Consider the following 14,454-nt stretch of genomic DNA (forward strand, 5'->3'; position numbering starts at 1 on the left):
AAGAACATGAACCCTCACCAGACACCCAATCTACAGGTGCCTTGATCTTGGACTTCCCAGCCTCCAGAACTGTGAGACATCAGTTCCTGTTGTTTACAAGCCACCCAGTCTGTTTCGTTACAACAGCCCAAATGGACTAAGGCTTCAAACACAGGAATGTGGGGGGACATGATTTGTCTATAGCAGCTTCCCACCAGGCTTTCCAAACTGCGTGTTTCCTGTTTATCATATACCCTCCCACCTCCTGCATGTCAGCTTCTCACTGCAGGCATCGCATCTCTGTGGCATCCCAAGTTGCTGGAGGGGCAGCTGGAGGCCCTAGTACCTATGTGCAGAGGAAACGCTTGCTTCTGAGGAAGCTCCCATGGGGAGCCTCACTCCTACTCTCCCCACTCCTCAGACCTTGGGCATGGAAAGTCGGAATCCCTGGGACCAGGTACAAACAGTTTATTTTTCTATGAAGAGCAAAGTACAAAGAGGCAGGGAGGGGAGCTGGGCCCAGGGGAGCAGCCGTGGGCAGGCCCCAAGGCCCTGGCTGTGGTGAGGACATGCTGGCAGCTGCCCCAGTAGTAAATGGGTCTCCAGTGCGCAGTGCAGAAGGAGCAGGAGCGGCGAGGAGGAAGCCCACACCTGCTGCCGGGAGTCACACAAAACCAGGCTTCATGGACGAGCGGCGGCAGTTGGGACAGCTCCGGGTCCCGTTGTTTTGCAGGCACCTGGGGAGGCAAAGGGCCCTGTCCACTCCCGAGGCCTGTACTTCCCTCCGGGCCCTGGGCCCTCTCTTCCTTCCTTGCCTGCCCTCTGCAGGGGCTGGGACACATCCTGGTGGCTGTTCAGCAGCAGTGGAAGGGAAGGGAATGGGGCAGGCTCCCACTGCACCCTGCTTGCCCCTCTCCTCCTCTGCCCCAGGGACCTCCAGGGCAGAGCATGGGCTGGGAGTTGAGAGGATGGGATGGAGCCATACCCAGGGCAGGTCTGGCCTGGATGTCTGACCTAATGACCTTTGAGGGGCCTCTCTGACTTCTCTTTGGGGATTATGATAAGAATGGCCACAGATCTCAGCTCACTGCAGCCTCTGTCTCCCGGGTTCAAGTGATTCTCCTGCCTCAGCCTCCTGGGTAGCTGGGATTACAGGCTCCCACCACTATGCCTGGGTAATTTTTGTATTTTTAGTAGAGACGGGGTTTCACCATGTTGGCCAGGATGATCTTGAACTCCTGGGCTCAAGTGATCAGCCCACCTCGGCCTCCCAAAGTGTTGGCAAGACAGACGTGAACCAAAACGCCTGGCCAAGGTTAAGTGGTTGCTATTAGTATTATTGCTGTGATTAGGCCAGCTAGGCCCTAGAGTGCCCCAAACAGACCCTGCCCACCCCTGTCCACCCCCCGCAGGAGTCCCCACCTGAGGTGGAAGATGTGGGAGCAGGGCAGGGCCTGCAGCCGGCTGTTCTTCTCGCCTATGGACTCGCCACACAGGCCGCAGTAGAGCTCCGTCTCCTCCACACACTCGTGGAACCTCACGACATGCGCCCGCAGTTCCCGCTGCAGCCCTTTGCTGCGGTAAATGCTCTCGCTCAGACAGTGTAGCTTGAGCTGGCTCAGCTGGGGCCCGCAGGAGTGGAGAGTGGCAGTGGGGGATGAGAGCAAAGTCAGTGCAGGCAGGCTCCAGTCTCAGCCACTTCCCTGTCTTCCTGATGGACCTCGGAAAAACGTCCTGCCCTCTCTGGGACCTTGCTTTCTTTCATGCAGAATGAGGGGGTGGGGGAGATCAGAGGTCTTCACCCCCCAGAACTGCCTGGAGACCCCATGTTTTTGAAAGATTTTATGACCAAACCTGGTGCACAGACTCCGTAATATTTTGCGGTGGGGCACCGTGGCTCATGCCTGTAACGCCAGTGCTTTGGGAGGCCGAGGCAGGTGGATCACCTGAGGCCAGGAGTTTGAGACCAGCCTGGCCAACATGGCAAAACCCTATCTCTATTTAAAAATAAAAAAATTAGCAGGGGGTGGTGGCAGGCGCCTGTAATTCCTGCTATTCAGGAGCCTGAGGCAGGAGAGTCACTTGAACCCGGGAGGTGGAGGTTGCAGTAAGCCGAGATCACATCACTGCACTCCAGCCTGGGCTCTAAAAGTGAAACTCCATCTCAAAAAAATAATAATAATTAATTTGCTTTCCTGTTTTTATTAATTAAATATACATGCAATAGCTCATCAGCATTTCTGATCAGCCTGATACCCAGGTAAACCAGAGTAGCTATAATCCAACCAAATTTTGGCATTTTGGTTGAACTGTGCATAGGATCTCATAGAAATGCACATCCGGAAGGCTTTGAGAAGTGGTGAACCTGTTTTCAAGATTTTAAGGTTTGGATAAGATTATTACGATTCTTCTTTTTTCTTTCTTAGATGGAGTCTTGCTCTGTCACCCAGGCTGGAGTGCAGTGGCACAATCTTGGCTCATGGCAACCTCCACCTCCCAGGTTCAAGTGATTCTCCTGCCTCAGCCTCCCAGGTAGCTGGGATTACAGGTGGCCACCACCACACCTGGCTAATTTTTGTATTTTTAGTACAGACGGGGTTTCACCATGTTGGCCAGGCTGGTCTCGAACTCCTGACCTCAGGTGATCTGCTCACCTCAGCCTCCCAAAATGCAGGCGTGAGCCACCGCACCCAGCCTTGGTTTTGGTTTTTAGGCCATGCTAATCTTCTCTGTATTATTCCAGTTTCAGAATATGGGCTGCCACAGCGAGCACTAGATACCATTATTAAATTTGGAACATGGGCTTTGTAGTTAAAACAGACAAGTTAGTAGGTGTGGGACCTTGGACGCCTCTTTGAGCCTCACTTTTTCTCATCTGTAAAATGGGGCTTTCTGTACCCACCTCACAGGGAGACAGTGAGGACTGGACCCAGTACTCATAAGGACCCTGTGTGTGCTCAGTGCTCAGGGAGTGGAGGCCACTCTTAGGAGTTTTTGTTTGTTTGTTTTGAGATAAGGTCTCACTCTGTCACCCAGGCTGGAGTGCAGTGGAGCAATCACAGCTCACTGCAGCCTTGCCGTCCTGGGGTCAAGCTATCCTCCCACCTCAGCCTCCCGAGTAGTTGGGACTACAGGTGTGTGCCACCACACCTGGCTAATTTAAAAAAAATTTTTGTAGAGGCCAGGCATGGTGGCTCATGCCTGTAATCCCAGCACTCTGGGAGGCTGAGGCGAAGTGGATTACCTGAGGTCAGGAGTTCAAGACCAGCCTAGCCAACATGGTGAATCCCCATCTCTACTTAAAAATACAAAAATTAGCTGGGTGTGGTGGCAGGTGCCTATAATCCCAGCTGCTCAAGAGGCTGAGGCAGGAGAATCACTTGAACCTGGGAGGCAGATGTTGCAGTAAGCTGGGATCGTGCTATTGCACTCCAGTCTGAGACAAGAGCGAAACTCCATCTCAAAAAAAATTTTTTTTTTTTTTTTTTGAGAGTGGGTCTCACTATGTAGCCCAGGCTGCTCTCAAACTTCTGGGCTCAAGTGATCCTCCCACCTCGGCCTCCCAAAATGCTAGGATTATAGATGTTAGCCACCGTGTCCAGTCCACTGTTAGGAGTTTTATCTTTTTTTTTTTTTTTTTTTTTTTTTTTTTGAGACGGAGTCTCTCTCTGTCGCCCAGGCTGGAGTGCAGTGGCGCGATCTCGGCTCACTGCAAGCTCCACCTCCTGGGTTCCCGCCATTCTCCCGCCTCAGCCTCCCAGTAGCTGGGACTGCAGGCGCCCGCCACCGCGCCCGGCTAGTTTTTTGTATTTTTAGTAGAGACGGGGTTTCACCGTGTTAGTCAGGAGGGTCTCGATCTCCTGACCTCGTGATCCACCCGCCTCGGCCTCCCAAAGTGCTGGGATTACAGGCTTGAGCCACCGCGCCCGGCCTCACTGTTAGGAGTTTTAATCAACATCAGGAAGCTTCTGAGGAATTCTGCTATCCTCCAAGCTATGAAACTCCTGCCCTGCCCTCAGAAGTGCGTTCTGTGTGGCAGAGAAAGAGCCAGGGTATGGGGTTGGCTGCAGGCAGCTCCCAGGATCAGGGAGTGCTCATGATGGGAACAGGCTCAGGAGGGCCTTTCCCCAGACCCAAGTCCCCCACTTGGGCCCTTGACCCCAGACCCAGGACACAGAATCAAGTCTGACCTTGTTCCCCACCTCCTCAGCCAGATCCTGGGCTCTCTCGATGGCGTCCAGAGCCTGGAAGGTGAACATAGGCCAGGGCTGCGGGCAGAGCTGTCTGACAGGCCTTGCTCACAGGGAAGCACGGGATGGGGGGCAGGCCTGGGGAGGGTGACATAGCAGCTGCCCTGTGTGTGAAGGCAGCAGGAAGGGCCTAGGGCATAGTCATGGGGCTGTGTGGGCAAGTGACCTCCTGTCTCAGTTTACCCAGCAGCCTAGGTTCCAACCCCAGCTCCAGGCCTTTACTAGCTGTGGGTCCCAGGGCAAGCGATGGGCCTTCTCTGAGCCCGGAAAATGACCAGGAATGTCCTGGCCTCATAGGATCAGGGTGAGGCTGACATCAGACGAAGTGGCTGAAAGAGCCGGCCAAACTACTGGCCCCAAGTGGGGAGCACTGGGAGGGCTGGGTGTGGGAAAGGCCCGACCTCACCTTGTCCAGTGCCTTCCTGGCCACCCAGCACTTGGCCACACCCAGCAGCGCCTGCACTTGCCCCAGGCGGTTTCCGATCTCGGTCATGATGCTCATGGCGGAGTCGTACCTGGGGAAGGCTGTCTGCAGAGCCAGGTGGGGGATGGAATCAGACTGCATCAGGCCTGTGCCCCTGTCCCCCGCCCCCAGCCCCTGCATCCCGGTGACCTCACCTCCAGGTCCCCACGGCTCCGGTGGATGTCAGCGAAGCAAAGTAGGCAGAGCGCCTGCAGTGGCCGGTCCCCATGCTGCAGTGCGATCTTCATAGACTCCTGCGAGGGAGGCCAGTGGCTCAGACCTGCTCCTCTGCCACCACCACTGGAGTGCCCTCCCCTCAACAGGCCCCTCTGAAGGAACAGCCCAGGGAAGCAACATCCTCAGAGCCTAGCGAATCTATCACGGTGCTGAGGCCTCACGCACCGAACCACTGAAGTCACAGCACCCAGCAAGGTGGGTGGAAAGTGAGGCTCATAGAGAAGTGACTTGATTAGGGTCACCCGGTAAGTGACAAAGCTGGGATGTGAACCCAGGTCAGTGGGACTCCAGAAACTGGCCCTCTACCGTCTCTACCCTTCAAAGTACCCCATATAGGGTGCTGGGGACAGAAGGAAGCCCCTCTCCTGCAGATGGATTGGAAGGGAGTGGGGTTTGGGATGAGACTAGGGGACAAATGTTTCCTTCAGGGGCTCAGCTGTAGAGAGGGTGGGCCAGGGGCAAGCCCTGGGGGGCCTCCAGCGGCTGATTTGGAAGAAGGAGGCCCTGCTGTCTCAGGCCCCAGTCCCTGGCCCACACCACCTCATCACCCACCTGCCCCCTTCCCCGCTGCCCCACCTCACAACACTCCATGGCACTGCCCAGGTGGCCCAGCAGGCGATAGGCCACGGCCATGTGGTACTGGCTCATGGCCCGGTACTTCAGGCTCCAGCCTTTGCCATAGTCGTTGACGAGCTCTGCGGCTTTGCAGGGGAAGAACAGGGCTTTCTCGTAGTCCTGCAGGGCACGTGGGATGGAAGGAGGCAAACTGAGTGGCAGAGGCTGCCCCAAGTCGAGGGCTCTTGGGCCAGGCTTCTTCTTTTTTTGAGACGGAGTCTCGCTCTGTCGCCCAGGCTGGAGTGCAGTGGCCGGATCTCAGCTCCCTGCAAGCTCCGCCTCCCGGGTTCACGCCATTCTCCTGCCTCAGCCTCCCGAGTAGCTGGGACTACAGGCGCCCGCCACCTCGCCCGGCTAGTTTTTTGTATTTTTTAGTAGAGACGGGGTTTCACCATGTTAGCCAGGATGGTCTCGATCTCCTGACCTCGTGATCCGCCCGTCTCGGCCTCCCAAAGTGCTGGGATTACAGGCTTGAGCCACCGTGCCCGGCCAAGGCCAGGCTTGTTTAACAGCAGGTAGGGGCGGGGGGCCCAAGTGTCTACTCATTCATTGTGGCATCCAGGACAAGAGTGGCCCAGGTAGAGGGAACACCCAGTGCAAAGGTGTGGGCTCCATGGACTCAGGGATTCTCATCTGGTCTGTGATGAATCCCAAGAGCCTAGCACAGTTCTTGGTACTTGGTAGATACACAATAAATATTTGCTGAGTGAATGAATGAAAAGACAAGAAAATACAGTTGGCTTCTCTTTTCTCCCAATGCCAAATGGACTCCTCAGCTTCAGAGATGCACAGGGACGGGAGATACCAGGTCCCTCCACTAGAGCTTGCCTGCTGGCACCCAGAAGCAGGTGTTCACTGAAGCTCAGTGGCAGACTGCCAGCACAACAGGCTTAAACAGTATCAGACAGATTCAGCGAAGGTGATGCAACCACTGGCTTGTATTTTCTCCTCAAGCATCGAAATGCCTTTTCTACCTGCCCATGGTCAGCTGATGACCTGGCCTCATTGCTCCAAGAGGAAAAGGAAGAAAATCAGGGAGAAGCTCCTTCCCCTCCTGTCTCCACCAGATCTCCCACCTCCGCACCTCTGCTCCCACGCTCCCTGCTTCCTTTCCTGTCATTGTGGAGGACGGCTCCTGTTCCCATCAAATGCCAGCCCCCGATGAGCAGTCTCTGCATCGTCAGGTTCTCTCTTTCTACAGAATATTTCCCATCCACGTGCAAACATGTCTGGCATTTCTCATCTCGTTTAAAAAATAAAAACTGGGCCAGGCACAGTGGCTCAGGCCTGGAACCCCAGCACTTTGGGAGGTGAAGATAGGAGGATCTCTTGAGCACAGGAGTTTGAGAATGGCCTGGGCAACTTAGCAAGACCCCGTCTCTACAAAAATAAAATCAGCTGTGCATGGTGGTGCATGCCTGTAGTCCCAGCTACTCAAGAGGCTGAGGTGGGAGGATCACTTGAGCACAGGAGGTCAAGGCTACAGTGAGCTGAGATTGCACCACTGCACTCCAGCCTGGGTGACAGACGTAGACTCTGTCTCACAAAAGAAAAAAAAAAAAGAAAAGAAAAGGAAAGGAAAGAAAAAAGAAAACTAACCCACCTTCTCTTGACCTCATTTCCCTTCAGCTAAAGCTCCATTTCACTGTTCTTTTTCAAGGTAAATCTATTTGATCTTTCACTTAATATTTAACAAGCAGCTCCTAGTTAACACGACCAAAAGAGAAGTGTCAATAACCCCAATAAAAACCTTTTCCTAATACGCCTTATTACGTACTTTTAAATCTGAAGCCATATAAATGTTTTACAGGTTAAAAAAATTAAATTGAATTTGAAAAATATCTAAAAATAGAAAATGGAGGTCAGGTGCAATGGCTCATGTCTGTAATCCCAGCACTCGGGGAAGCTGAGTTGGGAGAACAGCTTGAGACCAGGAGTTCAAGATCAGCCTGGGCAACATCGCAAGACCACTGTCTCTACAAAAAATTTAAAAATTAGCCAGATGGCCCGGCCCGATGGCTTAAGCCTGTAATCCCAGCACTTTGGGAGGCCGAGACTGGGCGGATCACAAGGTCAGGGGACCATCCTGGCTAACATGGTGAAACCCCGTCTCTACTAAAAAAATGCAAAAAAAAACTAGCCGGGCAAGGTGGCAGGGGCCTGTAGTCCCAGCTACTCGGGAGGCTGAGACAGGAGAATGACGTAAACCCAGGAGGCGGAGCTTGCAGTGAGCTGAGATCCGGCCACTGCAGTCCAGCCTGGGTGACAGAGCAAGACTCCGTCTCAAAAAAAAAAAAAAAAAAATTAGCCAGATGTGGAAGAATGTGCCTGTAGTCCCAGCTACTCAGGAGGCTGAGGAGGGAGGATCACTTGAACACAGGATTTTAGGTTACAGTGAACCGTGATCGAGCCACTGCACTGCAGCCTGGGTGACAGAGCAAGACCCTGTCTCAAAAAAAAAAAAAAAAAAAAAAAAAATCTAAGGCTGGGTGTGGTGGCTCACGCCTGTAATTCTAGTACTTTGGGAGGCCGAGGTGGGCAGATCACAAGGTCAGGAGATTGAGACCATCCTGGTTAACATGGTGAAACCCTGTTTCTACTAAAATACAAAAAAATTAGCCAGGTGTGGTGGCACGTGCCTGTAGTCCCAGCTACTTGGGAGGCTGAGGCAGGAGAATCGCTTGAACCTGGGAGACAGAAGTTGTAGTGAGTGGAGATCACGCCACTGTACTCCAGCCTGCAACAGAGCGAGACTCCGTCTCAAAAAAAAAAAAGTAAATAAATGTCCCTAACTGTGTGTCATATTACTACAACCACACTCACAAAATTATTTTGGCCGGGCGCAGTGGCTCATGCCTGTAATCCCAGCACTTTGGGAGGATGAGCGGGCGGATCACAAGGTCAGGATATAGGGACCATCCTGGCTAACACGGTGAAACCTGTCTCTACTAAAAATATACACACACACACACACACACACACACACACACACACACACACAATTAGCCAGGCATGGTGGCGGGCACCTGTAGTCCCAGCTACTCAGGAGGCTGAGGCAGGAGAATGGTGTGAGACCACCCGGGAGGTGGAGCTTGCAGTGAGCCAAGATCACGCCACTGCACTCCAGCCCGGGCAACAGAGTAAGACTCCGTTTCTAAAAAAAAAAATTATTTCAATGACTTTAGAACAAAAGTACTCAGTTTACCCGTAGTGGGATATATATTTATTATAAAAACAAGGCTGGGCATGGTGGTTCATGCCTGTAATCCCAGCACTTTGGGAGGCCAAAGTGGGCGGACTACCAGGTCAAGAGATTGAGACCATCCTGGCCAACATAGTGAAACCCTGTCTCTACTAAAATACAGAAAATTAGCTGAGTGTAGTGGCATGCGCCTGTAATCCCAGCTACTTGGGAGGCTGAGCCAGGAGAATCGCTTGAACCTGGGAGGTAGAGGTTGCAGTGAGCCGAGATCGAGCCACTGCACTCCATCCTGGTGACAGAGCAAGAGTGTCTCAAAAAAAAAAAAAAAAAAAAGAAGAAAGCCAAAAGAACAGCAAATACATCTTTTTTTTTTTTTTTTTTTTTTTGAGGCGGAGTCTCGCTCTGTCGCCCAGACTGGAGTGCAGTGGTGCAATCTCGGCTCACTGCAAGCTCCGCCTCCCGGGTTCACGCCATTCTCCTGCCTCAGCCTCCCGAGTAGCTGGGACTACAGGCGCCCGCCACCTCGCCCGGCTAGTTTTTTGTATTTTTAGTAGAGACGGGGTTTCACCGTGTTCGCCAGGATGGTCTCGATCTCCTGACCTCGTGATCCGCCCGTCTCGGCCTCCCAAAGTGCTGGGATTACAGGCAGAACAACAAATAAATCTTAAACTTCATTCAGTTGTCTTTATTTTCTAGAGTTATAGTGGTATTGTCTTTTGGAATTATTTTACAGTATTTTGTAGGGTAAAGCAAATATTTAATTATGTTGTTAGAAACTAAGATTTTTCCTCTAAGAGAAAAGACAAGTTTAGGATAAGTTAAGGGGAGCTCCTGAAACATTAGATTTGAATTGGAAATATCAGTATAAACTTCAGTTGTTCTGGTAACTGAAAAGATTTAGAAGCATGGACATCCCACTAGCAATGAGCACCCCATAAGCCCACACTTGTGGGTTTTTTTCCTCTCACACAGGGTCTTGCTCTGTTGTCCAGACTGGAGTGCAGTGGAGCAATCATGGCTCACTGCAGCCTGAAACTCCTGGGCTCAAGTGATCCTCCTGCCTCAGCCTCCTGAGTAGCTGAAACTATAGGTGTGAGCCACTATGTCTGGTTCATTTTTTAATTTTTGTGCAGTTGGGGTCTTGCTATGCTGCTCAAGCTGCTCTTGAATTCCTGGGCTCAAGCAATCCTCCTGCTTGGCCTCTCAAAGTGCTCAGATTATAGGCATGAGCCTTGCCAAATTAAAAAAAAAAAAAAACTGTTTGTAGAGGCCAGTCTGGAACTCCTGGTCTTGAGCGATCCTCACCCCTCAGCCTCTCAAAGTGCTGAGATTACAAGCGTGAGCCACCATGCCTAGTTTACTTTTCTTCAGAATTTTGTTTTTTGCTTTTTTTTTGTTTTTATTTTTATTTTTTATTTTTTTCTTCAGAATTAAAAAGATTTTTAAAAACCCCTGTCCCGCCCTAGTCCTATCTCATCTCACTGAATGGCTCCCCCTTACATCTGCTTCTGAAAAACAAAGTCCTGGCTGACATCCTTGGTGACTCATTTCCGCCCATCCCAGCTTGGATCCATCAGCATTTATCCACTTACTAACTCCAAGATTTATTAAGCATCGACTGGGGCCAGGCATTAAATCCCCCATGGACCAAGCACAGCACAGATACCTGAGTGGAAAGGGAACAAAAATACCCAGGGTTGGCTGGGCGTGGTGGCTCACGCCTGTAATCCCAGCACTTTGAGAGGCCAAGACGGGTGGATCCCTGAGGTCAGGAGTTCAAGACCAACCTGGCTAACATGGTGAAACCCCATTTCTACTAAAAACACAAAAATTAGCCGGGCATGGTGGTTTGCACTTTTAGTCCCAGCTACTTGGGAGGCTGCGGCAGGAGAATCGCTTGAACCCAGGAGGCGGAGGTTGCAGTGAGCCGAGATGGCGCCACTGCACTCCAGCCTGGGCAACGAGAGCAAAACTCTGCCCCTGCTCCACCCCCCGACAAAAAATACCCAGGGTCAGAACCTGCAGTCGCTGACCCTATCAGTTCCTTCACAGTTGACCCTCCTCTCACCTCTCTACCTCCACACATACCTGAGACACACCTGACAGCCATGGTGGCCTCTGTTCTTCCTGGAACATTCCAGGAAACATTCCAGGGTGCCTCCCCAGGGTCCAGTTTGGTTTTAGGGGTTCCCTCTTTTTTGCCTAGAATGTTCTCTCACCAGATTTCTGCATGACGCACCCTCTCTTCTTCAAGCCATCAAACATCACCTCCGCGAGGCCCTCCGACCACCGTGTTTGAAATTATGACACCCCCACACCCAGTGCTGCCAGCCCTTTGCCCACTTCGCTTTCTCTGAACCACTTGACTTCCTGACTGTGGTGATCATCTTTCTTCCCCAACTAGAACGGAACCTGGTGAGGGCGGGGACTTGGCTGTTCTACTCACTGCTACACCCTGGGCCAACAGTCTTGGGATATGGTAGATGCTCAATAAAGATTTGGTGACTGACTCCATACAACCCCACTGTAAGGTGAGTCCTATTCTCCTTCATTTTACAGATCTCTCCCAAGGTTCAGAGAGGAGAGGTGACTTGCCCAAGACCACACAGCAAACATGGTAGGGCAGGCCGCTGGCCTGTCCTCACAGAGGAGCCTCCCATTATTCCTCCAGGAAGTCAGACAGATCAAGGTTTGAATCCTGGCTCTGCCCTTGCTGGCCTCCTGGCCAAGTTGTTACCTTCCTGGAAGAGCCTTTTCCCTCTGATCTCACTTGCCTCATCCCTCCCTAAAAGGAGGGCTGAATGAGGTAGTGCTACAGGGTGTGTGCCTCATGAGAGGGGAGCCCCAAAACCCTCCACTGCTGTCCCCCTGGGGCACAGGCCCACCTTGACCTGGGCATAGAAGCTGCCCAGGCTGCAGCACACGCGGCACTCGAGCATGGCGTCATCGTTGTTGTGGGCGTAGCGCAGGGCCTTCTCGAAGCTCTCCAGGGCCTTCTGGAAGACGCTGAGGCCCAGGAAGGCATTGCCCATGCTCAGGCTGACCTGGCCTCCGAGCTGGGCACCTGCCCTGGTACCAGGCAGCCCAAGGCAGGTCTTGCAGTAGGAGATGGTCTTGTGAAACTCGCATAGCTTCTCGTTGCTGCGGGCCAGGTTCAGGTAGCTCTCCAGGAGGAAGTCGGCATCCTCCAGCTCCCGGGCCGTGTCGATCTGGACCACAGCGAACTGTACACCGCGACGGTGGGCAGGTGGTGCTCAGCCTGGACTCTGAGCCTTGGACCCCAGCCTGCACTGCAGGCTCAGACCTGGAGGCCCCACACCCACTCCCGAGCCTCATACCCAAAGCAGCAGATCCCAAATATTCAGACCCAGAGCTTCTACCTGCCAGCCTCAGCTACCTTCCCTACACTCCAGCCTCACCTCCCCAGCTCAGGCTCGCAGCCTTCACCTTCTATCCCAAGTCTCAGTTCTGCAGTCTCCACCACCCACCCACCCCCAGCCTCAACCGTGGAGCCCACACCCCGCCAGGCTCAGATACAGAACACCAGACAGGAAGGCTGAAACCTACACTGGGCTTGAGACCCACGAACCCTTGACCCCGAGGCCAGAGAACCTCAGTCTCAGAGACTCGGGCACTGCAGTTCAAGGCCACAGGCCTGAATCTGATGCCAAGACTCAGCATCTAAGACCCAGGGCCTTAGATATAAATTCAGAGCCTCCGGCCCCGGCTGCCAGCCTGTGGGACACAGGGGAGCCCGAGGAGGCTGAGAGGGGACTGGGGAGCCTGGGAGACATCCGGCCCCAGCCTGACCCTCGCACGCCCCCAGGCCGGGTATACCCACCTTCAGCATCTCCTTGTAGCGGCCCATCTCTGAGTGGGCCGTGACCAGGCAGCCCAGCACGCGGAAGCGCCCCATGAGGTCCGAGCTCTTCTCCAGCACCTTCATCCACACCTGCAGTGCCTTCTCTGTCTGGTTGGACTGGTACAGCTGGAGCCCCTTCTCGATCTGCTGCTTGGTCTGGTCCTGCCCCATGCTCCCCAAGCCCTGTGCCCCACGTGGGGTGACCCCTCGTGGCTCCCTGCCTCTAGGCACTCATGGCACAGGAGTCACAGTGCCGGCTGCCCTGAAACCTGGGAACAAAAGCAGCATCGGGTGGGAGCGGGAGTGGGGCCTGGATGGAGAGCAGGCGCCACCCTGGGAACAAAGCTGGTTCAGCCCCTGTCCGCAGCTGTCCCTGCCAGTTGGGGCCACGTGGCCTCTGAGGAATGTCAGCAGCAAGGTCACGCGGGCCTCTGCCGCAGCCACTCGCGAGCTGGGACGTGGCTTCCGTGAACATACAGGCATCTTGCCTCCTGGGCACCCTCTTGGGCGTCCCTTCATCACCTCCAACACTGACTCTGATCGCCCTGGCAGCACGGGCCCTCCCAGCAGCCTCACCAAGGGGCCAGCTCCAGCAAGTGGGCAGGCCTTGGGCCAGAGGTGCTCGGGGGAAGGAGAGCAAGGCTGGACCTGCAGGTCCGGGGAAGCCAGGTGAGCGCCCAGCCCTGCTTCTCCCCCATCAAGACACCCCCCACCACAGCCTCCCCTGGCTCTATTCCTGAAATTCACTGAGCACCGTGGGTCACTCATTCAGGCCCAGGCCGACACCATTCAGCGCCTCTCACCTTAGAGAGTCTGGGAAAGGCCTCCAGCTGGTGAGAGGCCTGAGCTCTAGCCTGGCTTCCTTCGAACTCCCAGTGGGACCCTAGTCAAGTGACCCGGCACCGTGGGCTGAAGGGAGGAATGGTACCTAGCTCACTAGACCACTATAAGAACTCAATGACGAAAGAGTTGAGAAGGACTTAGGACAGTGCACGCAACCGGAAACCCCGTATGTGCTGCACGAGGCTATCTTGCTGGGTGGCAAATGCCCACCCAGGCCAGAGCCCAGCTCTTGAAGTTTCAGTGTCTCAATTCCAATCCCAACCCCGGGTTGAAAGGGTCCCCATAATGAGCTTTAACACCAGATATTGTGGAGAAGGGCAAGGTCTTACGTAGCACTAGGACCCCTGCCAGCAGGCCAGCTCATCCAGCCCCTTTTCTCCTCTGCCTGCCAGCCTTCTTCCTGCCCCAGCGCAAAGTTCATCCTTTCTGGCTGGGCAATTCAGCCGTTTTTAGTATACTCACAAAGATGCACACTAATTACCACTAATTCCAGAACATTTTAATCACCCCAAAAAGGAGACGCACACCCAGCAGCAGTTACACCACTCCACTCCCCACCTTGATATGGCTGAATCATGTCCCCTGCCAACCAAATGCATATGTTTAAGTCCTAACACTATCTCGTAATGTGACTGTCTTTGGAGGGTAATTAAGTCTTTAAAGGGTAATTAAGGTAAAATGAAGTCACATGGTACCTCATCCGGAAAGACTGGTATCCCCCCCGCCCCTTTTGAGACAGGGTCTCACTCTGTCACCCAGGTTGGAGTGCAGTGGTGCAGTCACAGCTCACTGCAACCCCTACCTCCTAGGCTCAAGTGATCCTCCCACCTCAGTCTCCTGGGTAGCTGAGACCACAGGTGTGCATCACTGCACCCGGCTAGTTTTTTGTAGAGATGGGTTTCACCATGTTGCCCAGGTTGGTCTTGAACTCCTGGAGGTGGAGGTTGCACTGAGCCATGATTGCGCCACTGCACTCCAGCCCAAGCAACAGAGCAAGACCTTG

General features: G+C 53.6%; 1 protein-coding gene across 2 annotated transcripts; it reads right to left on the reverse strand.

Moving 5' to 3' along the window:
* Positions 1–432: 432 nt before the first annotated feature.
* Positions 433–14,202, reverse strand: RAPSN (receptor associated protein of the synapse). Of its 2 annotated transcripts, none has more exons than XM_010371121.2 (8): positions 12,588–14,202; positions 11,632–11,970; positions 5,506–5,664; positions 4,848–4,946; positions 4,636–4,758; positions 4,182–4,223; positions 1,402–1,601; positions 433–716 (listed from the first exon to the last, which is right to left on the reverse strand). In XM_010371121.2, the coding sequence occupies exons 1-8, from the start codon at positions 12,777–12,779 to the stop codon at positions 644–646; spliced, it is 1,227 nt and encodes a 408-aa protein (XP_010369423.1). In that variant the 5' UTR covers positions 12,780–14,202; the 3' UTR covers positions 433–643. The 2 variants fall into 2 exon arrangements, with proteins under 2 accessions (XP_010369423.1, XP_010369422.1); XM_010371120.2 differs by having other exon boundaries at positions 4,170–4,223; positions 12,588–14,201.
* Between the last annotated feature and the right edge of the window lie 252 nt (positions 14,203–14,454).

The sequence above is a fragment of the Rhinopithecus roxellana genome, chromosome 15 (assembly GCF_007565055.1).
Source record: "Rhinopithecus roxellana isolate Shanxi Qingling chromosome 15, ASM756505v1, whole genome shotgun sequence".
Taxonomy (NCBI): Eukaryota; Metazoa; Chordata; class Mammalia; order Primates; family Cercopithecidae; genus Rhinopithecus; species Rhinopithecus roxellana.